Source organism: Phoca vitulina, unplaced genomic scaffold (assembly GCF_004348235.1).
Source record: "Phoca vitulina isolate PV1807 unplaced genomic scaffold, GSC_HSeal_1.0 scaffold16, whole genome shotgun sequence".
NCBI classification, from domain to species: Eukaryota; Metazoa; Chordata; class Mammalia; order Carnivora; family Phocidae; genus Phoca; species Phoca vitulina.
This window is the reverse complement of record NW_022589719.1, coordinates 31524040-31547308: the sequence shown is the minus strand read 5'-3', so window position 1 is coordinate 31547308 and position 23269 is coordinate 31524040. Positions and strand designations below refer to the sequence as shown.

General features: G+C 58.2%; 1 protein-coding gene across 4 annotated transcripts; it reads right to left on the bottom strand.

The window, feature by feature from the left end:
* Nucleotides 1–475: 475 nt before the first annotated feature.
* On the bottom strand, nt 476–21319 carry FRMD8 (FERM domain containing 8). Of its 4 annotated transcripts, XM_032414702.1 has the most exons (11): nt 21185–21319; nt 20793–20877; nt 19220–19387; nt 15261–15362; nt 14962–15020; nt 14678–14844; nt 12503–12727; nt 10260–10383; nt 9154–9297; nt 4107–4311; nt 476–2254 (listed from the first exon to the last, which is right to left on the bottom strand). In XM_032414702.1, exons 2-11 carry the CDS (start codon nt 20875–20877, stop codon nt 2136–2138), a joined length of 1398 nt encoding a protein of 465 aa, XP_032270593.1. In that variant the 5' UTR covers nt 21185–21319; the 3' UTR covers nt 476–2135. The 4 variants fall into 4 exon arrangements, with proteins under 4 accessions (XP_032270593.1, XP_032270594.1, XP_032270596.1 ...); XM_032414703.1 differs by lacking the exon at nt 15261–15362; XM_032414705.1 differs by lacking the exons at nt 476–2254; nt 4107–4311 and adding an exon at nt 6038–6174.
* Nucleotides 21320–23269: the final 1950 nt, after the last annotated feature.

Sequence of the window (23269 nt, the reverse complement as noted above, 5' to 3'; positions counted from 1 at the left end):
CCCTCCGCGTGGGCGAGAATCACCCAAACCTCCTCGGTTCTCTGGCCTCTTGGCTGAGGTGCTGGAGTCCGGACTGTGCCCGGGGCCCCCTCCCCTAGGTGTGAGGAGGAACGGGGAAGCAGGGGGTCTAACAGGCCATGGCGGCTGGCATAGGCTCATGGGACAGGGACAAAGGCTCCAGCCTGCTCCCTGTCAGCTCCTTGTTCCCCTGCCTCCCTGCAGACCTCCCCGCTTGGTTCCCACCATGAACCCCCAAACCCCTCCTGGACCTCCTTACCCTGGGAGTCCCTGACCAACCACCGAGACTGGAAAACGTCACTCCGGGCCCTTCATCAAATTCAGCTCAGCAGCGCCGAGAGCTGCATACCTTGATGGGTATCTGATAGAAAGCAAACAAGCAGCCTGTAATTGACTCCTGGGGTATAATTAACACACTCTCGTTATTTCATAACGTAAACCACCCAAAATTTGTTGGAAATTTATTTTATTATTAAGAAGTCACATGATACAAAAGAATGAGAATATTCAAAGGGCACTTGGTAAAATACTGCTTTGTCCCAAAGGGCAGGCAGAAAAGGTCATGGCACACAAGGGATGCTCAGAGAACAGCGGAGAGACTGAAGAGTAAGAACAAGTGATGTGTGTCCACGCCAGCACCCCCCACCCAACCCGTCAGCCTAGCAGATAAACATTCACCTGGGTCAAAACAGCGAGTGGGAGGAGAGAACCAGAGGGCTGGGTGCCAGGCTGGCTGGGCGGCCGCTCCGGTGACTCCAGGAGGGGAGACGAGATGGCCCCTGGCTGGGACATTCCAAAAGCCTGGGGACCCCAATTTATTTTAACAAACAACAGAGTCCCTACTGCTGGAGGCAAGCCCAGCTCAGAACATCTGGAGTGCTCCAAAGTCACCAAAAGGAAGAGGAGGGAGCAGGCTCTGACCCTGGAGGCCAGTTTGCATTTCCTCTGCCAAGGCACTCCACGGGGAAGGGAGGACAAAGCAGAGCCCAGCGCTGAGCCGGGCCATGGACCCACCGAGGCGCAGAGGGGCTGGGAAGGCCGTCCTCTACCTCCTCTAGGCTGGCTCCTCTGGGAGAAGCCAGGAGGGTGAAGCAGGGGGAAAGGCTACGCCCAGCGCCAGATCCAGCCTCCCTACAATGTCCCTGGAAAGAGGAGACCAGCTGGCATGGGACGTCCCCCGCCCATAGGCCACCCCCAGGGTCGGGCGGATGGACACCACGGCGCCATCTTGAGGGAGAGCCAGCAGCTCCGAGGTGGGTGGGGGCGTCCTCCTCAAGTTACCCCAGAGCCCCCAGGCTTCGTGGAACCGAAGCAGATGAAAAAAGAGCAAAACGAAAACCTGCAGACCAGGGTGGTTTGGGAGCCTCCCCAAGTGTGGAGTATGGGTCTGGTGGGCACGTTGGTCCACAGGACAGCCACCTCCAGGCACAGTGTTGTCCCCAAAGGCTGGCAAAAAGGCACTTTCCTTCCGGTCAGAATGTGTCCTGACCACGAGGCCTGAGTGAGGGGCACAGAGTGCTCCCCGAGCTGGGCCCCGCCTGGCTCCCTCCAGTTCCACCCAGCCAGAGAGGGTATGAGTGCGAGGCTTCACCCTCTCTGTCCCTGCTGTGGTGCAATCCAGGAAGGCCTCCTTCCTGCCCCACAGGGCCATGCCCAGACTGGCAGCAGGGGTGGAATGCGGCAGAAGGAAGGTGGGGATGTGGTCACCAAGTCTGGGGAAATGACCAAGGACACACAGGACCTACGGGTCCCAAACCGTATTCATCGGTCCCCTGCCGTCAGCACTGCCACCGAGGACTTCAGGGCAGGGGACACTGTCCATCTTGAGAGGGGCACAAGGGCAAGTCCCTGGCTGGGAGGGGGCGGCCAGAGCCTCCTCTGATGGTCCTGAGACAGCAGTGGGGCTGAGTCCAGGGGAAGCACAGGCAGGCTGCGAGGAGGACCCTGCGCGAGTCCCCCACCAGCCTGGGTGTGGCCCGTGTGCCGTCACAGGCAGAAGCCACTTCTTCCCTGTCGAGGTAGCCCTCCTGCCCGACCCCAGAGCCGCAGCCTGGTCCTGCCCGTCTGGGGGAAGACTGCTGGGCCAGGACCCGCGGCCATGCCCCGCGCCGCTGCCCTCAGCCCTGCTCCAGGCTGTCGGTGGGCTGCACCACGGTGTAGCTCCCCTGGGCCGTGGACAGCTGCCGGCTGAAGAAGGATGTGGTGCGCTTCGGCTTCACCCGCTTGATCTGCTGACCTATCAAGGAAAAAGGAACACGCTGAGGGCGGGCTTCCCAAGGTGTGATGGTCCAGGCCCCCAGTGGAGCCAGAGGCTGGCTCCTTCCAGAGCCTGTTCAGACGGCGTCCCCCTCGTGGCAGCCACGAACTGTCTGAGCCTCAGCCCCGCACGGAAGCTCTTCGAGCCGCGTGGCCAGCCTCCCGAATCAGAGGCAAATCCGGGTTTGCATGTGATGTCGGGCCAGCTATGCTGTCCCAGGGGCTTTTGCTCAAACCAGTTCAAGAACAGACCAAAGAAATAAAACACCTACAACACGGACGGCTGGCTGAAGGTGAGCCTCAGTAAGACAAAAAGAATTCTTACAAGTTAGAATTTCAAGCCAGGTGACAAGGTCAACACCAATTGTCCTAATGCACCTTTGATATGATGTGATAAAAATGGCACTTTACCTCCGGGACCTTCCTCCCCAGCGCACAACCCCTGCCTGAGCACGAGGAAAGCATCAGGCAAATTCCAGTAACGTGGCATCCTACAGTATCCCCGAGCAGTCCTCCTCCAAACCGTCAAGGTCAAAACCCAGGGAAATCTGAGAAACCTTCGCAGCCCGGCGGTGCCTACGGAGACTTGACAACTAAATGTAGTGTGGCGTCCTGGATGGGAGCCTGCCACTGGAAAGGACATTAGGCTAAAACGAAGGACTTTAGTTAATAATACTGTATCCGGGGACGCCTGGGTGGCTCAGTCGTTAAGCGTCTGCCTTTGGCTAAGGTCCCAGATCCCAGAGTCCTGGGATCGAGCCCCGCATCAGGCTCCCTGCTTGGCGGGAAGCCTGCTTCTCCCTCTCCCACTCCCCCTGCTTGTGTTCCCTCTCTTGCTGTCTCTCTCTCTGTCAAATAAATAAATAAAATCTTTTTTTTTTTTTTAAAGATTTTGACCCCGGGATCATGACCTGAGCTGAAGGCAGACGCTTAACGACTGAGCCACCCGGGCGCCCCAATAAATAAAATCTTTAAATACGGGGCGCCTGGGTGGCTCAGTCGGTTAAGCGGCTGCCTTCGGCTTGGGTCATGATCCCAGGATCCTGGGATCGAGCCCCACATTGGGCTCCCTGCTCCGCGGGAAGCCTGCTTCTCCCTCTCCCACTCCCCCTGCTTGTGTTCCCTCTCTCGCTGTGTCTCTCTCTGTCAAATAAATAAATAAAATCTTAAAAAAAAAAAAAAATTTAAATAAATAAATAAATAAATAAATGCAGGTCTTAGTTACTGCATTTAAAAGCTTCTTATTTTGGAATAATTCTAGATTTATCGAGAAGTTGCAGAGATAATAATACAAAGAGTTCCTATATGCCTTCATCCAGCGTCTCATGATGCTGGCTGCCATCCTCCATTACCATCATATGTTTGCCAAAACTAAAAAATAAACACTGGTGCCACATGATTAACTAAACCACACACTTCCAGACTTCACCAGTTCTTTCATAAACGTCTGTCTGCTCCAGGGCTCGGTCTGAGACACCACGCTGCCTTCACAGCACTGCCCGTTTACCAGCTGCCCTGATTCCACCGGACGTGGCCCCACTGTTTCTGTACCCACACCTGAAATAACAGACATCGGCAGTTTCTAGGGCGTCACATCTGGACACGGCCGCAGGGAACACATCTGTGGACACGGCAGTGACAGGGACAGCAAAGGATGCCAGGGCCCCAGAGGCCCCCACTCCCAGTCCCAGAGCTCACAAGACGCGACCCTCACCCGGCTTCACGCCCTCTCCCCAGTTAGGTCCCTGCCAGCTGGACCCTAACTCGCTGTCTCCGGAACTGCTCAGCAGCCCTGTCCCTGGGGCCCCCGTGGCGTGCGCGTGCGTGCTCACCCTCCTCCACGTAGTCGATGGTGGAGAGATGCTGGAGGCGGCTGCACACCACGCTGCCCTGCCTCCGCAGCGGTGGGCGCTGAGCGGGGGGCGGCGGGGAGCCAGCGGCGGCGGGGGGGCCGGACACGTTCTCCTGGGGGGCGGCGGGCTCCGACGTCTGGTTCAGCTCAATGCAGTACTCGATGAGGCTGCTCATCAGCTCGGCCTGGGGAGGAGAGAGGGGCCACGCTGAGGCCTCCTGAGGCCCAGCCTTTCCATACTCCGTGGAGTGAGCTGGATGAGATGGACGGGCCCCTGCCTTCTGCTGGGGCAGGCAGATGACAAACGCCATTTACACAAGAAAAGGAAGGGGGGGGAAGTCAGGTGCTCTGTGGGCCGGGCGACAGGGGAGGCATCCATCTGGGGTGACTTCGGAGGTCAGTCCTGATGGACGAGTAGGGGTCCCCGTCTCAGGTCTGGGAGGTGGGGTGGGTAAGAAAGCATTCTCGGCAGAAGGCCCAGGCCCGGAAGGCTGAGTGCTGTGGGCTGCAGCAGTCAGGCCAGAGGGGGAAAGAAGCTCAGCTGTCAGCGGAGGGTGAGGAAGGGAGGAAGAGGACCCAGGCGGGGCTTTCCGGGTTGTAGGAACGGAGGAGACTTGTCTGAGAGAAGAACCTGCAGGCCTATGAGGGAGGTGGTGGCCAGGCCACATGGGGTGACGGTAGGTGGCTCCCTCTGAGCCCATTCTTCAAAAGCGCTACCTTCTCAACAAATTTGACATGTAACACATGTTGACAGAAAAGGGGAAGTGACCGGGTGTCAGCGAGCACGGTCTGGACACCATATGATGGGGACGCCAGGGGTCGGATGAATCCACAGACAGGAAGCTGTCAGCGGGCGGCGTCCCTTAGTTACAGAGCGGCTACCCCATGTCAGGTGCTGCGATGGGCCGTGGGACACGGCAGCGACCGAGGCAGATCGACGCCTGCTGGTGCTTCCAAGAAGAGGACCCACAGGAGGAGCAGGGTCAGAGGCCAAGGGGATGGCCCCACGGTGACACAGAAGTGGCCTGGTGCCTGCCCCCACCCAGTGCAGCCCAGGGTGGCCCTGCGGCAACACAACCCATCCTGGGGAGGGGGCCCAGGAGCAAAAGCCAGCATCCACTCTCCACACCTGCCTCCTTTTGTCACTGAGAGACTCCGCCAAGCAGACCTACAGTCGGCTGGAGAACAGGATGGCAGCCAATGGGGACAGAGGGCCCTGGGCTGTAAGCACAACAGGGAGCCCTCTAAGTTCCTTGGGACAAGGCCTCAGTCACAGCGCGATGCTCCCTGACAGTCAGGGGGCCTGCCACTGAAACTACACCAGGTTTGACAAAATTAACATCCACTCAAGATAATGCTTGGCACACCAGGAATAGAAGGGAACGTCCTCGACCCAGTGACGGTGTCTCTGAAAAACCTGCAGCTAAAACCATACTTATTTCGAGCAAGACTGAACACACTTTCCCCTGAGGTCAGGAGCAAGTCGGGATGTCTGCTCACACCTATTCAACACTGTCCTGGAGGTCCGAGAGAGTGCAATCAGGCCAGACAGAGGCACGCAGACTGGAAAGCCAGAATACAACTGTCCCTATTCACAGATGACATGGCTGTCTACAGAGAAAACCCCAAAGAATCTGCAACAAAACTAACAGAACCAGTGAGTGACTTTAACAAAGTGGCAGGGCATATGAGTATGCAGTTAACAAAATCAGCTGTATTTTTTTTTTTTTAAGATTTTATTTATTTATCTGACAGAGAGAAAGAGAGAGAGCACAAGCAAGGGGAGTGGCATGCAGAGGGAGAGGGAGAAGCAGGCTCCCCGCGGAGCAGGGAGCCCGATGTGGGGCTCAATCCCGGGACCCTGAGATCACGACCCGAGCTGAAGGCAGACGCTTAACCGACTGAGCCACCCAGGCGCCCCTCAGCTGTATTTCTACATACCACAATGAACAACCGAAAATTGAAATGAAAAGTCATGGTGTTCCTCCCTTTCTCTTCTTCCTGTTGTCTAGCATGTAGATGTGATGGCTGGAGTTGAAGCAGCTCTCCTGGACCATGAGGTGAATTTAAAGGTATGGCAGAGCAACAAGGTAAAGGACTCTGAGTTCACAATAACAGATCTGGACTGCCTACGCATAATGTTATTTGAGAAAAGAATAAACTTTTATGTCACTAAAAAAAAAAATAAATAAAAATAAAAAGTATCATCTACGGTAGTACCAAAAAGAGAAAGAAAGCAAAGCAAAGCAAAGAAATACTTAGGGATAAATATAATAGAAGATGTACAATATTTCTATGCTGACAACTATAAAATATTAGTGAAAAAAATCAAAGACAAATAATGGCCTGGAAGACTTAGGATGTCAGTTCTCTCGAAATTAATCTACAGATTCAATGCAATCTTAATCTAAATCCCGGAAGGCTTTTTTGGGGAAAGAAGGGCAGAAATCAACAAGCTTATCCTAAAATGTATATAGAAATGCAAAGGAACCGGAATAGTCAAAAACAATTTTGAAAAAGAACAAAGTTCTGGAAATCATACTACCTGATTTCAAGACTTACTGTAAAGTTTCAGTAATCAATACAGTAGTATTAGTGAAAGACAAACACATAGATCAAGGGCACAGAACAGATAATCTAGAAATAGACTCCCACACACTTGGCCAATTGAAATGCAAAAGAGACACAAGGGCAATTCAACGAAGAAAGGGTAGTCTTTTCAACAAATAACACTGGAACAAAAAGAAAAAAAGAGAATCTTGATCTATATATCACACTTCATGTAGAAAAGTAACTTGAAATGAATCACAGACTTAAAATTATAAAACGTCTAGTTTCTGAAATTTTATTAAGAATTAGAGGGGCACCTGGGTGGCTCAGTCATTAAATGTCTGCCTTCAGCTCGGGTCCTGATCCCAGAGTCCTGGGATCGAGCCCCGCATCAGGCTCCCTGCTCGGCGGGACACCTGCTTCTTCCTCTCCTACTCTCCCTGCTGTGTTCCCTCTCTCGCTGTCTCTCTCTGTCAAATAAATAAATAAAATCTTAAAAAAAAAAAAAAAAAAAGAATTAGAGGGGCACCTGGGTGGCTCAGTCGGTTAAGCATCTGCCTTCAGCTCAGGTCATGATCTCTGGGTCCTGGGATCGAGCCCCGCGTCGAGTTTCCTGCTCAGTAGGGAGTTTGCTTTTCTTTCTTTCTTTTTTATTTTATTTTTTGGAGGAGTTTGCTTTTCTATTTCTCTCTCGTTCTGCCCCTCCCCACCGCTCGTGCTCTCTCTCTCTCTCAAATAAATTAAAATCTTTTTATTTTTTATTTTATTTATTTATTTTAAAAAAGATTTTATTTCTTTATTTGACAGAGAGACACAGCGAGAGAGGGAACACAATCAGGGGGAGTGGGAGAGGGAGAAGCAGGCTTCCCGCTGAGCAGGGAGCCCGATGCAGGGCTCGATCCCAGGACCCTGGGACCATGACCTGAGCCGAAGGCAGACGCTTAATGACTGAGCCACCCAGGCGCCCCAAGCTGAGTGTACTTATTTCGCTCTGGAGAAAGCGAAACTCTAGGGAGAGCTAAGGGGAGGCTACTTGATGCCCTGGTGGGGCATGACTCTGAAAGCAATAAGAAATGTACAAAACGATGAATAAAAAAAAAAAGACAACCCCAAAGAAAAACTGGCAAAGACTTCAACAGACAGGATCTCCAGATGGCAAGGAAATACATAAAAGCTGCTCAACGTCATCAGGCAGGGGGGAGATGGCAACAAAAGCCATGCGGAGATTTGGGGGACGATGCAAGTTACTCCAATAAAAAACAGACAAAAGGTGTAAACAGACGTGTCAGGTCTGGGAAGATACCAGCTTAGCAAATGAGCTGCTCCGTCGCCCGACTGTGCTGGTTACACGGGCACGTCAACGCGTCAGAACTTACTGCTAAAACGGGTGCTGACTGTAAATCATACCTCAGTACAACGGACTGAAAAATAAAGGAAAAAAACACCAGGAGATCGCGCGACTCCCCCTCCAGAGCGGCTAAGCGGATGCGGGGCAGGCTCACGGGCATGACCGCGGGGGACAGCTGGCCCTTCCGCTCCTGCGCACGGGCACGAAGGACACGTGTGACCATGGTAGTGTTGCTGGCAACGGTCCCAAACCGGAAACCCAGGTGTCCCTCAGTGATGGAACGCGGAAGTCAAGACTGGCGAATCTGGATGCTGGAAGACCAGAGAGCATCTCGAAAGATCGAGCCGCTACTACCCGGGGCGAGGACAGAGCGGAACAGACCAGACAGAAGAGAACACCCTGCTGCTAGAAGGTTCAAAACCAGCCAGAACGACTCCAGGTGAAACAAGTCAGGATGGGGGTCCCTTGGTGGGGGGGAGGGGAGGCCTGGGAGGGGGTTTGAGGGGTCTCCTGGGGTCCTGGTTCTATTTCGCAGCCTGAAAGGTGTTACATAGGTTTATTTTGGGAAAACCTGTTGAGCTATACACTTAGGATTTGGGCTCTTGTCTCTATGTATAATTCAATAAAATATTTACTTTAAAAAAGGGCTCTAGGGTGCCCCAGATGGCAGCCGGGGCAGAGGTGTGCTTTCAGGGGCAGGAATCCCGACCAGTGTCAGTGCCGAGCGGGAAGGACAAGGTGTGGGAGGGAGGCCTGTGCCATGACCAGGGCGGGAGCAGGAGGGCCAGAGGTGGGTGCTGGGTAAAGGGCATGAAACAAAGGCCCTCTGGGGCCTTCGCCCTACCCTGCCTGCCCTGCTCCGAGAGCACCCAACTCCCAGGGGGCCTCGGATGGAGAGCCAGTGCGGGCTGCTCACAGAGCACCGGGAAGCCCAGGGAAGCGCCAAACCAGGCCTTCTGACTCACAAGGGTGGCTCCAGGTCAGCTGGTGTCAGTCCCTCCCCGGTCCCCAGGCCCTCAGCAGCCCTCTCACCTCCTCGTCAGCCAGCCTGGAGCCTCCAAGAGTCTGGGGCGCCCTGCGCCCAGCTACCCTGCCCCCACCCCACCCCAGTGCCAGCAACACCCACTACCTGCTTGGAGTAGATCTTGAGGAGCTTGTTGACCGGTGTGCCCTCGTTGTCCCCATCAAACTCTAGCCACAGGACAGACTCCTCCTCCTCGGGGGAGGTGTGGTCCCACGACAGCTCCTGGAAGCGCAGGCCGAGCAGAACGTGCTGCCCAGAAGGAGACGCAGAGCTTGGATTCGGCTGAGCGGAGTCCATTCCTCTACCCTGTCCTGCTCAGGTGCCACCAGGAGGGGACACCTGGCCAGGCTATTTACCTCTAAGGCTGAATCTAAATTCCTGTGTGAGTCTCTCCGAGGCATCCCTGCTTTCATCAGACCCTCACAGGGGGCTGTGGTCTGGGGAGGTGACAGCTCCTAAGCTGCCGCACTTCTCACCAGTGGGCCAAGCCCCTGACAGCTGGGGCAGTCACACGGGGGGAGCGACAGGTAGGAGGGGCAACCTTCTCCAGGAGCTCAGCTGGGTAGCATCTCAGCAGGAGACTGAGCTGGGCTCTGGGCCCAGCATGTTTGGGCACAGGTGCCCAGGAGGGGCTGAGGTCCCACTCTGGGGACAAGCAGTAATCACCCAACACTTTCCCGCTGGCTTAGGAGAGACTCCTGCCCAAGTGCAAATCACCCCACAGGGCGGGATGCGGATGCGACCTTCTCCATAGGGAACCAAGAGAGAGCCTGAGCCAAACATGGGGCGGTGGGTAGGGGGCGGGGAGAAGCAGGACTCAGGCAATCAAGGAGGGCTTCTAGTCGCGAGGCTTTTCTGGAAAACCAATAGCGAGTCTCTAGCCATTGGTCCAACAGAGCGGCCAGGCCGTGCCAGATTCCCTCCACTCAGAGGGTTAATCCCAGCTGCAGCCTCCCCCTGCCCCAGTCACCCTCCTGCTTCAGCCTGCTAGGCAGAGAAGCTGATCTAGAGCAGACCTCAAGGAAGCTCCCGGATGACACCGGAAGCCCCAGGACATTGGAGGGAGGGAGGCCAGACGAGCCATCTAGTCTGCCTCCAGGCCAACCACGGGCCCAGGAGAACCAGGAAGGCCTGGGTTAAGGGCCCTACTCCCTCTCCGGTGAGGCCCCCTGCCCCCCACCCAGGTCCCACCCTGGAGGAGCTGGAGGTACCTTCTCCCTGCTGTCAATGACGTGCACGCCTTCCAGACTGATGGCCACAGCCACTGGCTTCCGCCCGCCCCGGTGCAAAAAGCCCTGGGCCGGCTTGTCAACCTCGCCATGGAAGAAGGCGCACCTGGGGAGGGGAACTGCCGTTAGCCTGTCACCTCGGGCACCAAGAACAGACGGTCCAGGGTCTGGGCTCCATCACCACAGTGCTCTGGCCAGGCCCTGTCCCGGGCACATGAGAAGTTTAAGCTGTTTTGGTGACTGAAGGGTGAACGAAAACTGAGAGGGGAGTGGGAGGGAGGCTTCCTGGAGGTGGTGGCAGCTGCGCTGGTCACGCAGGACAGGAAGGTTTGAACAGGCAGGGGGAGGAACTGAGGGGCACAGAGAAGGGTGGGCACCGCAGATGGAGGGAAGAGCATGAACCTGGGTGTGGGACAGCAAGTTATGTTCGGGGAACGGCCAGGAGCCCCAGGACTCAAGGTTGAGGCTGTGGGAGGCGGCCAGGCTATGTCAGGGTGGGGAGAGCCCCGCGGCCCACTGCCTGTCAGGCCACGACCCTTCAGGAGCAGTGGGGTCCAGCTGCCCCTGTGTGGGGGACCCATGAAGGAGCACCCCGGGAGGCTTCGGGCTCGACACCGAGAAGGGGACGGGACAGGGTGCAGTGGCCCTGATATGCCCTCTCACTGAGCTGCCACCCTCTCATGGCCCCGTCGTGTCCTTCCCCCTATGGCTGCCTGGCCCATCGCCCCCTTGCACGAGGCTCAACCAGAGCCCTTGCCGAATCCCGCTCTGTGACTGCCTGTACCCTCGCCCCGGGGCGGGCCTGGGGACACGCACGTGCTACCTCCGATTCCCGAGAGCAGCCTCACTCCTGTCGCTGCTCCTGCAAGACCTCTACAAGGTCAGTGAATGGCTGGGACTCCTACTTCACTGAGTCCCTGAAGCGACCCGGGGCAGCCACTTGCCTGCCTTCACCTACCCCACTTTGTCGCCGATCATCCGTCTGCACACACGCATTTCACCCATCATAAAAATTGAAGACCTTCTGCCCCCACTCCAGCCACAAATGCTGCACCTCTTGACTCCATTTCATGGCACTGACCCCTGAAGGAGTTGGTCACACTTGCTGTCTCCGGTCTTTTCTCCCTCTCCTCCACCCATTGCCACCCCCATGATGCTGGAGCCAAGGTCAACTATCGGCTGCACAGGGGATGTTGAACTTGACCTGGAAGCAGCAGCATGGGACGCCTGGTCACTCCCTTGTAGGACACTTCCCTTTGCCTAGCTTGTAGACTCACCTGCCCGCCTCGCTGGCCCAGGTCCTCCTCGTGCCTGGTCCACACTCACCTCCTTGGCCACATCTTGGGGCTCCAGGTTTCAAACCACCCAAATGCTGATGCCCACCAATTATGACCCGACTCTAGACTCAGAAACCTGAATGTCCGCTCGGAATTGCCAGCTGGGTATCTAGCAAGCATCTCAAGATCGACACATCCAAAACCAAACCCCCAACCTTCCCCAACCCGCTCCATGGCCCAGGCCCATCTCGGCTGATGACAACGCCATCCTCTAGTTACTCGGACCAGACTCCTGGAGTCCCTTCTCCTCTCCTTCATCCGTTCCACTGCACATCCGTCTCGCAAATTCTGTCGACTCTACCCTCAACATCTCTGGCGTTATCACCGCCTGGCCTGAGCCGTATCTCCCCTTCCGAGTACGGTCACGCTGTCCCCACTGGTCGCCCGGCTGCCCCCCTGCCTGCCTGCCTGCAGTCTGTTCCTACCTCTGCTGCTGTCTCCCTTCCCACCGGAACGTCAGCCTCACCAGGCACGGGCCAGGCCTCTCTGCCCCCGACGTACTGGCAGCGCCTAGAATGCCACGGTAGGTACACAGGAGCCACCGAGCCAATGTGGACCGCGTGAGAGAGAGAACCGGCTCAGTGGAAGGTCAGCAGGTCCACCGACCCAGTGACTGTGGCGGGTGGAAGCAGAGGACCCGTCTGGTGGCCTGGCCTGTGACGGGAGCGAGGGAAGGACAGGCGTCCAGCTCGGTGCCCGTGGGGCCCGGGGTGCTGGCACGAAGACACGCCTCACGTGAGGACAGAGCTTGGCTGGCGCAGAGATGGGCACCCTGGCAGGCCGTGCTGGCAAAGGCCAAGACAGACCGCTGGGCTGCCGGGGGGAGGGGACAGCAGAGCCCCCGGGGCTGCGGCTGCCCGTGAGGACGCCAGCCAGGGAGTTGCTCACCCGTAAAAGGGCAGCTCGTGGCTCTTGAGGAGGTAGGCGCGGTAGTGGGGGCTCAGGGAGGCCCCGCGCTCGCTGTCGCTGCCGACCGCTTCCTTCACTTGGCCGTAGGCGTTCAGCAGGCCCTGCTCGCCTGTCCCCGCCTTGGCCCCTCGGCCCCGGAGGGCAGCAAAGAGCCCATGGCCCCGCTTGCAGAGGTGGGCAGGGAGGAAGGAATCCAGCTTCTCCCTGCGGAGGAAGGAAGATGGGTGCTCGGCATGAGGAGGGGCTCCGGCGCTGGGGGCCGGGCCAGAGGGGCCGAGGGCTTCAGGGGGTGGCATGCTGCCGGGCAAGGGCAGGCGAGGCCCCGGACAGGACCGCGGGCCCAGCAGCATGCCTGGTGGGCGAGGGGCCTGAAGGGCAGGCCGGGAGACCAACAGGGGAGCTGCGAGCAGGCCCGGCTCCCGGCCAGCCCGTGGCTGGAGGGTTTCAGCGCAGCGCCCGTGTCACCAACTCGGGAAGGTTTGGATTTCTGAGCTAGGGGAACTTTGACAGTGAAAACACGGTGCGGCAAGTGACCTATAGCTCTCCACATATTTTCTGCCAAAGAGGAATATATCAAAACAAAAACAAAAACAAAACCAAAACCCACCACCAACCCACAATCCGTCAGCACAGGTTCGAGAAGGAAAGGCTTCCAATCACGCAACCGTGAAGCAGGCAGCCGGGGTACCGCGCTGCTCCCGGGCCGAGCGCAGCCGGGGCTCTGTCTCGGGGCGGCGAGCACCTTCTCAGGGGTTCCCCGCGGATAAAACAAGGACGCTAACCGCTACTTGCATGGAAGGGCGGCGGCATGGGCCTGGCACCAACTGTCGCTGAGGATGCCATTCTCACCTCAGAGGGGAGGGGGTTCTGCTGCCCGAACGCCCCAGGCCACCAGCAAAGGCGGCCCGGGCAGCAGCAGGGCTGAGGCGGGGACGGAACCCCGTGAACCGTGGGGCGGTGTGAGGAGGGGTGTCTAGGGGGCCACCACCCTTCTCGGGGCTGCCGTGGGCACTTTCGTGGCTTGTGCCCCCACATGCCTTCTTCCAGCCACAACTGTCACTTGTCATCTGGAAATCCAGCCTTCCCCACTCCCACCATGGGGGCTGTACGGGCTCAGGGCCCGCCTATCAGCGCCCTGGTCACGGTGTCCCCTTCGGGTGGACCTCAGCCTCCAGCCAGGGGAAGGGGACGTCGGCGTGAGGCTGAGGACTCTGGTGTGTAAGGGGAGAGACCTCTCCCTGCCAATACGCAACTCTTGTGGCTACCTGCCCTGCCTGAGTGCGAGCCGGCCCAGAGGACACGGGGCCCCACCAGGAGAACGAGGACTGTCCGTTGCTCGGGCTAACAGAGTCCCTCGAGCATAAACACTTTGGGCTGCGTTTGTTATCAGCTGCAACGGCAACAGACATGCCCCAGGGCTGGGGCTCCTATGGCCACCAGCCCAGCTGGGGAGCCCTGAGGCTCAACTGAGTGGGGTGGTCCGTGCGGGGCCCCGGCTGCTGGTCACCCGGCACAGGGCCCTGTCTCTGCGCATCGTCTCCTCCAACAGGGGCGCGGTGGGGCGGGGCGCGGGTCTAGGAGCAGGTTGTGCTGAAGTTCATCTCCACCAGGGTTATCTCTGAACCTCAGGATCATGGTTCACGGAGGTTGGAGGATGGCCTGGTCTGCTTCCTGGGCAGATTCAACTGACACAGCGAGGAGCGCGGCCTCTTGGGGGGGGGTGGGAAGCATAGAGCCAGTGTGCTGGGGTGTCTGAGGAATGGCGCCTCGTCCCTGGAGTTTGGGACAAAGCTGGGCTGTCACTGGTGACGGGGGGTCAGTATGTGCTCAGTCCCGGCTGCAACCCCAGAAGAACAAGCTCAAGCCCCTCCTGACCTCAGATGGAGGCTGGGCTCCACCCTCACACACACCTGGGGCTCCTCTCCCAGATGTCACTTCACCCAAACCTCCCAATTCTCAGGCCCCTTGGCCCAGTGCAGATGAGGGCAAGGAGGCTCAGAGAGGTGGGGTGACTTGCCCAAGGTCACACAGCATCAGGGCCAGCCCCAGGGCCGAGGCCTCCTGACTCTCGATCTTGGAAGATCACCTGGAAATAGGATTCCGGGGCAGCCCTCCCCACCCCGGGCCCCTGCCCCGGGTCACACTGGCCCTCACCTCAGGGTGCAGGCAGTGGGCTGGCCCGGCTGGTAGGGCCCAAGCTGCACGCGGCACACCAGGGCGCCCAGGGCCTCACAGTCCTCCACGTCACACGGGTACCGTGCGGCCAGGACGTTGCCTTTGGCCTCCTCGTAGAGCAGCCGCAGGACCTCCTCATCGTGGATCTGCGGGCCGGCGCGGGAGGGAGGGGCTGCTCAGCTGGGTCGGCGCACCGGCGCCCAGGGGTCTAGGGACACAGGGCACCAGCGATGGGTGGTCCCACCCGGGGCTCACGGCCTCACCTGGAGCTCCCGCCGCTTTGGGAAAAACACGTTCCTTCGGAACTGCAGGGAAGGCTCATCTGAGGAGAGAGGCTGGGGTCACTGCCTGGCCCCCCTGCCCGGCCCAGCCCGGCCCTCACCCCCCGCGACGGACAGGACCTGAGGGCCGTCCCGAGAGTGGGACGCCTGGCTCATCTCAGCGTGCTTGCTGTCCCCCCCCCCACCCCGCCCCAGCCACCCTCTCCCGGCTTCCCCTCAAGGAACCTGTAAAAGCTGGTAACTGAGGCCCAGGGGCCCGAGGGGCTGTCCCCCCCACTAACCCACGGCCACGTGGTCGGCGGGGGCGTCCGTGAAGCGCAGCAGCAGTTCGGGCCACTGGCGGCCCAGCTTGTAGGGCTGGTGCCTGGGCTTCAGCTGCACCTCTGCGGGACGAGAGGGCCTGCGTCTGTGGCCTCGGCGGGACGACTGCCGCCCGCTGACCCGGCAACAGGGACGGCAGTCGTGGCCGACGGTTTTTTCTTTTTAAGATTTATTTATCTATTATTTGAGAGACAGAGAGAGAGAGAGAGGGAGGGAGCGCGTGCGTGCGCACATGCAGGGGGCTGGGGGGAGGGACAGAGAGAGAGAGTCCCAAGCAGATCCCCCATTGAGTGCGGAGCCCGATGCGGGGCTCCATCTCACGACCCTGAGGTCACGACCTGAGCCGAAACCAAGAGTGGGTCGCTCAACCGACTGAGCCCCCCCCCGGGCGCCCCAGTCACGGCCAGTATTAACTGAGCAGGTATAAGCTTCCAGAAGCACTTCCAGCGGATTACATGCATCTGCCCCGTGATAACAGTATCACGCATATGGAGAAACGAGACTCAGAGAGGTTAAGTTACTTGTCCAAAGTCACACAGGGGAGAGAGGGTCGCCCCAGGCAGCGCCAGCCTCTGACTATGGCACCGAGGGTGGGCTGGAGTGCAGGCTGTGGCCGACAGAAAGTGCCAGGGATGGTGGCACAGACGAACCCCACAGGGCCTCAGGAAGCAGAACCCAAAGCTGGTAACTGAGGCCCAGAGGCCCGAGGGCCTGCCCTCCCCTGCCCCTGACCCAGCCTGGGCCTCCCCCTCACCAGGCCTGACCTCCGGCTGACCTTCATTCCATGCCATCCAGCTCCCCCACCTCATTTCCTTCTTGTTTCCCTCTCCCACTCTGCTCCTGCCATACCGGCCTTCTTCAATTGCTTGAACCTTCCCAGCCTGTCAGTGCCTCGGGGCCTTTGCACTTGCTGTTCCTCCTGCCTCAGGCACTCTCCCTCCCCAGACCCTCACACGGCTGGCTGGCTTGGGTCTTGGTTCTAGTGTCCCCTTCCCCGGACCCTTTACTGAGGCAGCGCCCCCATCACCTTCCACCTCGCCAACTGCACGCTCATTTGGTTGCCTTTACAGGATTTACCACCATCTGATGTCACCTCCCTGTCGATGCCCCACTAGCCAGTGAGTCCTCAGGTCACTCTGGCAAGAGTGGCTTTGTCCCATCCACTGCTGTACCCCTGGCCCGCCACAGGCCCTCACAGAGGGGGGCAGAGTGGCCAAGTGCACCACTCACGCCCGGTCCCTTGACTCTGGGCAGCCAGCTGGCCCCGGGACTCAACACCCTGGGCCAGGAATGAGAAAGTGCTGTCACCTCATGTGCAGGGACCATGGCCTTTGAGAAGTCAGAGGCCATTTCTAAGCCATCAGTGATGAATGAGTATGGCTGCTATGGATAAAAGAGCGAGCAATGGTAACATCTATGCCATCAACGGACTCCCCCTGCCTTCTGACCTCGTTTCTGAGCCCTATCTCCCTCCTTGACCCCCCACCAGAGGGCCCGGTGCCATATGCTGCCAGCTTAAAGTCAAAGGTCCTCATCTCTGTTCTCTGGGCTTCCATCTGGCCCCTGATGCTAACCTAAACAGTAGCCACAGTCCCCAAACTGGCCTCCCTCCTGCCCGCAGCCTCTCCCATCCACCCCTGCATTTGGCTTCCTCACACCCCTTCTCCTCCAACGCTTCTCAGATTTAGATTTCCCAGCGGCTCCTCAGCCCTCATTTCCAACCTAGATCCTTGACCACACCCATCCGTCGCCACCCCAGCCTCACCACTCCCCAGGAGGGGGACTGGCCACGCACCCCCAACGATAGGGTCCTCTCCCCTCCAGGAGAGGCTCCCTTTGCAACCCCACCGACCCGGCCACTCAGTGGGGCCTCCGTGTGCTCTCTGCCTGGACACTCCTAGGATGCCAGAGCTAGAGGGCACAGAGACCACCCACGAACAGGTGGAAAACTGAAGCCCAAAGAGGGACAGTGCCTGCCCAAGGCCACCAAGAGTTAGTGGCTAAACCAGGATCCGAGCTCCTGTACTGCATTTTAGACAGCGAGGTCCCTGAGGGCAGGACACTTTCAGTCCTGCTTCCCACGGTGTCCCCAGCGTTTAGATCACCGGCCAGCAAGGGGGTGCTGGAGGGGGCTCTACCTGATGAGCTGGGACCCCTGGAGACACTGAGGAGGAGAGTGGACCCGGGACAATGGTGCCCTTCCTTCTGCCCACAGCCCAGTCCTGACCCTGAGCCCCAGCAGCTCAGAGGACTCCCATGATCACAGCAGGACCCTGACCCTGAGGTCCCACACACTTTCGGGTGGGGCCTTCCCCTGGAGGTTTTCACCCAACGAGACTGGTGGTCCCTGGAGCCTCCTCCAAGCAGAGTGACAAGGGCACTGAGGACAAACACTCCCCAAACAGCCAGCTTGTAAGGCGGCTCCAGCAGGCTGCACCCCGTCCCTGCCTGATAGCCCTGGGGCATCTGTCACTGCTTAACCCACTCGGGGTTGGGGGCAGCCAAGGGTTCCGAGGGACCCGAGTCAGAGCTGAAATGACCTCTCAGGCTTCCTGAAACCCAGCCTGGGAACCAAGTGGGTGCTGACTTCATGCTGGGGCCTCTAGCCACCCTTGTCCTGGACAGGGCGGTGGCCCAGGGTGACCCTGCCGGCCACAAAGGCAGCCCATTCATGTTCTTGCGAGGGGGGAGCAGGAATGTGATGAGAAGGGAGTGGGGGCGGAGGAAGCAGGAGGAGCAGACAAGGGGCCCAGCTGCAGGGACAGGGAGCCTGAGGCGGCACGGGGGCCAGCCACCCCCCGCTTCCCGAAGATACAAACCAAGGGGCCCACAGTTCCGACCAATACCCGGAGGGTGATAAAGGGGCAGCCGGGCTGGGTGGGGAATGGGTGGAGGAGACATGTCAGCAGGAAGAGGGTGGGCCAGAGCAGCTGTACAGGAAGCTTCCGTGGGGGGGTGGAACGGACAGGACGCAGACACATGGGAGGGGCACTCCCTCTCCTACTAGGCTGGCAGAGGTCCCCCTCTAGGGTAGAGGCACAAATCCCACTGGCCTCAAGAAAGAGGTAACTGCTAGGGGTCCCGAGGGGCCAGTCACCCCCTTCTTGCCCCTGTTCCTCTACAAGAAAGGAGAGTATTTAAGCTCAGCAGACATGCCTGGCCCTGGCACCTCTTGGGGCCTCCTCTCCTTTGACCCCCTTCCTGTGTGAGCCAGGAGGCTAGAGGCCCTATTTGGAGGCCCCAGGGACCTCCCCTGCCCCCACTCCTGCTCCAACCCCGCCTTGCGATCTCAGCCTGAAAGGGCAGGACACAGATGGTCCTGGACCAGAAGCCAAGCAGGGTTGCAGAAAAGGCGGGTTCCCGCCTGTCCTGCCCTCCCCACCTTCAGGGGTGGCTGCTTCCCGGGCCAGGCCCCCCTTCCTCCCTGCCCCCAAGGAGCAGGATGCAGTTCCTGCTTCCATTCTGTTCTGAGTCCTACTACTCACTGAACCCACCACTCCAAACCTCAACTTCTTCATCTGCAACACAGAGCTGGGCCACTAGGGTAAGAAGAAATTCCGCTCAAGAAATGCCAGCTCAGGCTGGGGCACAGACCACATGCTCAGTGAATGTGGATCCCTTCCTTCCCTGTCCCCCAGTCCTGCTTCACCTGATGCCCCAGGCTCCAGCACCACTGAGGCTGAGGGGCAGGCTTGACCCTTCCTCTGCCACCAGCAGAAAGAAAGAAGGTGCGGGCAGAAGAGCCAGGAGTCCTCTTGGGGCTCTGGGGCCTAAAAGTGGGGGCTAGCTCCAGGCCATACACAAGTCCCACCTTCTCCTGATGCACAGTGGCCAGAGGTTCTGGAAGCGGCCCCCTCCCCCGCCCCCGGTCACTGCCCCTCCAACCCTCCAGCCTGGGCTTCTCACTGCCAAGCCTTACCCAGCAGGGGGGACACAAGCCAGAGTGCGAAGGCATCCAGGGCGATGTCCGGGAGCTGCAGGACCTCACGGACAGCCCGGTGCAGCTCGTGGGCACTGAGTGACGGCAGGTTCTCCACGGCCAGGGGCACCACTGTGTCATCCGCCAGGTACACGAGCACATCAGCTGCTGCAATGGAGGCTGGGCGGGGTCAGCTGGGCCTGCCACCTAGGCATAGGAACCCTCTACCCCCCACCCTACACCCCTTGGGGTGACCAAGGCTACACTCCAGAGACAGAGGCCCAGCAGCCCCAAAGGACGCTGTGAAAAGTGCTGTTAAGACTTACTCGAGATCCTCAAACCACCCAGAAACCCAGCAACTTTGGTGCAGGGACCAGCCTAGCCCCACTCTAACTCGCAAAGGTTCAAATAGGCTGGCCACTGCACTTCCGCACCCTCTCCTGGCAGTCCCAACGACTCTGCCGGGCTTCTTCCTTGACAGAGAACATTCCACAGGTGGGGACTGAGGCAGAGACAGGCCCAATCCATTCTGAGATTATAGAAGTTAGTGTATCAGGCTGGGAGGCAGGAGAGCTGCCAACCCACTGTTTATCCTTAGGCAAGTAGCTGTCTCTCTGTGGCCCAGGCTAAGACCGGAATAGAGGATTCCTAAAGCTGCCCCAGGGTAAAGCAATTTCCAGGGCTTAGCTTCCATAGGATTCTTCAAGCCTCAGGACTCAATACCATGGCCTTTCAGGACTGTCTAAAAAGTTGAGTGTTTACTTGTGACAGCCCACGGCATTCTCATTTGGAGCTTGGTGCCGAAGGGAGACCCTTGGAAGAGCAGCCAGATTCAAATCCCCATCCCTCGAGCTGCAGGTGCCGTGGAGGAGACCGAGCTTGGAGGCTGATATACTTGGGTCCCAATCCTGGCCTGGGCCCTGGCCAGCAGGCTGACCTCAGCAAGCGTGAGTGTCAGTTGCCTCATCTGTAAAGCAGGGCGAACACCCCTCTCTCAAAGTGTGGCTGTGGATCAAATCGGGGTGAAGCCTATGAAAGGCAAAGGCGTAGTTTATCATTGACACAAGTGAAAGTGCATTTTGGATTTCCAGTCTGTTCTGCTATAACCGCTACTTTCTTGACAGACCATAAAATCATCTCCAGGAGCCTGTGATTCAGACTCACTTTTCAGGTAGGGACAACTGAGGCAGGGAAGGCTCTAGCATCCAGTGACTTAACCTCTCTAGGGCCCGATTTCCTTCCTTATAAAATGAAAATAATGATCCCTGCTTTCAAGCCACTGTTAGTGAGAAAGAAATCAAAGAATGGAAACGTGTCACCTTTCATTCATGAGATTTCATTTGAATTTCACAGCTCTGCAAGACATGCGCCTTTTACAAATGAGAAACAGTACCCACCTTGGCCAACAGCCTAATGACAGAGCCCAGCTGCTCTGTCTTCTATCACTTCTCCACACCTCCACAGACCTTATTTGTTAATGAATATATAAAATTCTCTCTAATGAAAGAGATGACAAGCCAGGGCCACTTCCCCAACTGCCTATGCAGGGTAGGTGATGGAGACAGGGACCCACCTCGGGTTCCCACGGAGGACACGCTGCTTCGATGGGACCGCTCAGCGGGGCCCAGGTGCCCAGCATTGCCTTCTGTCCCGTCCATCTGCAGAGGGAAAGAGAAAGAACGGTTACTGTGGGGTCCAGGGATGTGAGGGTTGGGGAGCCCCTCAAGCTCTCACTGAAGAAAGGCGGAGTCCCGGCTGATCTGCGAAGGTGAACAGTGTTAGTTGGAGGCACCGGTGTGCAGACTAGCGGGTCTTCAGCCAACTCGAGGTCGAGGCTGGCGGGAGGGGTCAGGGCGCCGATGGTCAGGAGCGGGGTCGAAGCTCGGCTGGCCGGGATGCCCGGGCAGGGCACGGCGCCCTCCCATCCGGGGCGGGGACCCGCGCAGGGCCTCGCCGCGCTCTCACCTCGCAGGGAGTCAATGCCCGCGGCTTCAGCGCAGGCTCCCGGTCTGACCGCGAGCCCCAGCCCCGGCTCCCGCCCCGAAGTGGGCCAGGACTCCGGCAACCGCTTAGGTTCCAGCTCCCCGCGCTGCGACACGGAAGCTGGGGCGGAGGAAGCGTGACGCGCACGGCCCCGCCTCCCAACCCGCGGGAGCCAATGGGAGCCCGGGGCTGCGGCGCATGCGCTCTGCCCGGCGCCCGCGCCCTCACTCCTCCCGCGGGCCCGCGCAAGCCTGGGACGCCCCGCCTTGTGGCCTCGCGGGTTTGCTCACGTCCTTGGCCACCAGGTGGCCTCCCACGGGCCTGCCCACTGGCCTGTAACAAGGTGTCGCGAAGGTTCAAGGAAGTCGAGAATGGTGGCCGAGCTCTGGGCGCTCACTCGCGTGTGGTTTGGGGCCGGTCCCCTCACCTGTAAAAGGGAGATGCTTCCTGGGACGTGTCAGGGATCCACACCGTTCTGGGTGCTGGGTAAAGGTGACCCAGGCAGCAGCCTGTATTGCAGGCGCACCTGGGCCATGAGGGGTGATCGACTCTTCGCCGTGGTCGGAAGACTGGGGGTCCCTGGCCGGACTCAGCCTGGACAAGCCCCTTCTCCTCGGGGCCCCAGTTTCCTATCTGTAAAATGAAGAGGTTGAACTCAATGACTTCCAGCGACTCTCCAATTATATGCTAGAAACCCAGGCCAGGCATACTTGATTTTCCAAGGAGCAGTCACATGAGCCCTCTCTTAGACACACAGTCTGGAGACCTTGAGCCGTTCCCAGGCTGGAAAGAAACAGGTGTGAAACCACCTATCCCAGGATCACGTCACCAACATGTCCTGGCAACGCCAGCATGTGTACGCCTGAGGTGTAGATCTCAGGGAGAAAAACAGGTCCATGGGGCACCTTCCTGAGCCAGAAGAACCAGAAGTTGTTCTAGCTACAACAATGGGCTGGATGATCAGGGATGGGGGTGGGGAGCAAGAGGGGAAATGGGCTCACCCTGTCCTTATTCCCTGGCATTGGAAGGCAGCCCCATCTCCTAACCCAGTCCAAGTATCCTCAATATAAACAGCTCTTTACCTGCCCTCCAGAATCCATGCTACCCCACACTTGAGCCCATTACAACATGTCTTCCTTGCACGAACTAAGGACTCAAAGAAGTTCAGATGTGAGCTGGAGAGAAGAGTGTGCAATAACAAGCATCTGCTCCAGGGGTGTCTGGGTGGCTCTGTTGGTTAAGCGTCTGCCTTCGGCTCAGGTCATGATCCCTGAGTCCTGGGATCGAGCCCCGCATTGGGCTCCCTGCTCAGTAGGGGTCTGCTTCTCTCCCTCTCCCTCAGCCTGCTGCCACTCTCCCTGCTTGTGCTCTCTCTCTCTCTCAAAACAAACAAACAAACAGACAAGCATCTCCTTCCAGGTTCTAAGCTCTGAGACACTCAGACTAGGACACAATGGCTTGGTGGCCTCCCTTAACCAGCTGGATCAAAGTGGGAACACAGTTCAGTGTGGTTGAGTGCTTACTGGGTGTGGGGTCTGGCCTAGGGCAGGGGACAGAGACCCAGGTGAGACACTGCCCTGCCCTGAGGAAGCTAAGTTATGATTTAATCAGGGAGTGGAGGTAGAGAGGGGGAAGAAGGAAGGCCAGGAGAAATGCATGGTTATTTTATTTTTTAAGTAATTTCTTTTAAAGATTTTATTTATTTATTTGAGAGAGAGAGAGACAACATGAGTGGGAGGAACAAAAGGGGAGGGAGAGAGAGAATCTCAAGCCGACTTCACGCTGGCGTGGAGCCTGATGCGGGGCTCGCTTCCAGGACCCTGAGATCATGACCTGAGCCCAAACCAAGAGTCGGATGCTTAACCGACTGCACCACCCAGGTGCCCCGAGAAATGCATGCTTAAAACTACGTAAGATGACAGAAGTGCCTTCAGAGCCATGAAAAACTACAAGCAGGAAGAGAAGGGTCCTCAATTCCTGAGCCCTACTGTGTGCCAGGCCCTTCCCTGTGTTTCCTCATGTCATCCTCGGGGTCCCTGTGAGTGGAAATAACAGTAATAGTAGTTG

Bases quoted from the DNA above. Each gene is read 5' to 3' on its own strand.
- FRMD8 (XM_032414702.1), bottom strand. From the start codon at position 20,877: ATGGACGGGACAGAAGGCAATGCTGGGCACCTGGGCCCCGCTGAGCGG. The intron at 12,728-14,677 runs GTGAGGGCCAGT...CTTCCTCCGCAG, and splicing joins CCCACTGCCTGCACCCTGAG to GGAGAAGCTGGATTCCTTCC. The intron at 2,255-4,106 runs GTGAGCACGCAC...TTTCCTTGATAG, and splicing joins CATCGACTACGTGGAGGAGG to GTCAGCAGATCAAGCGGGTG.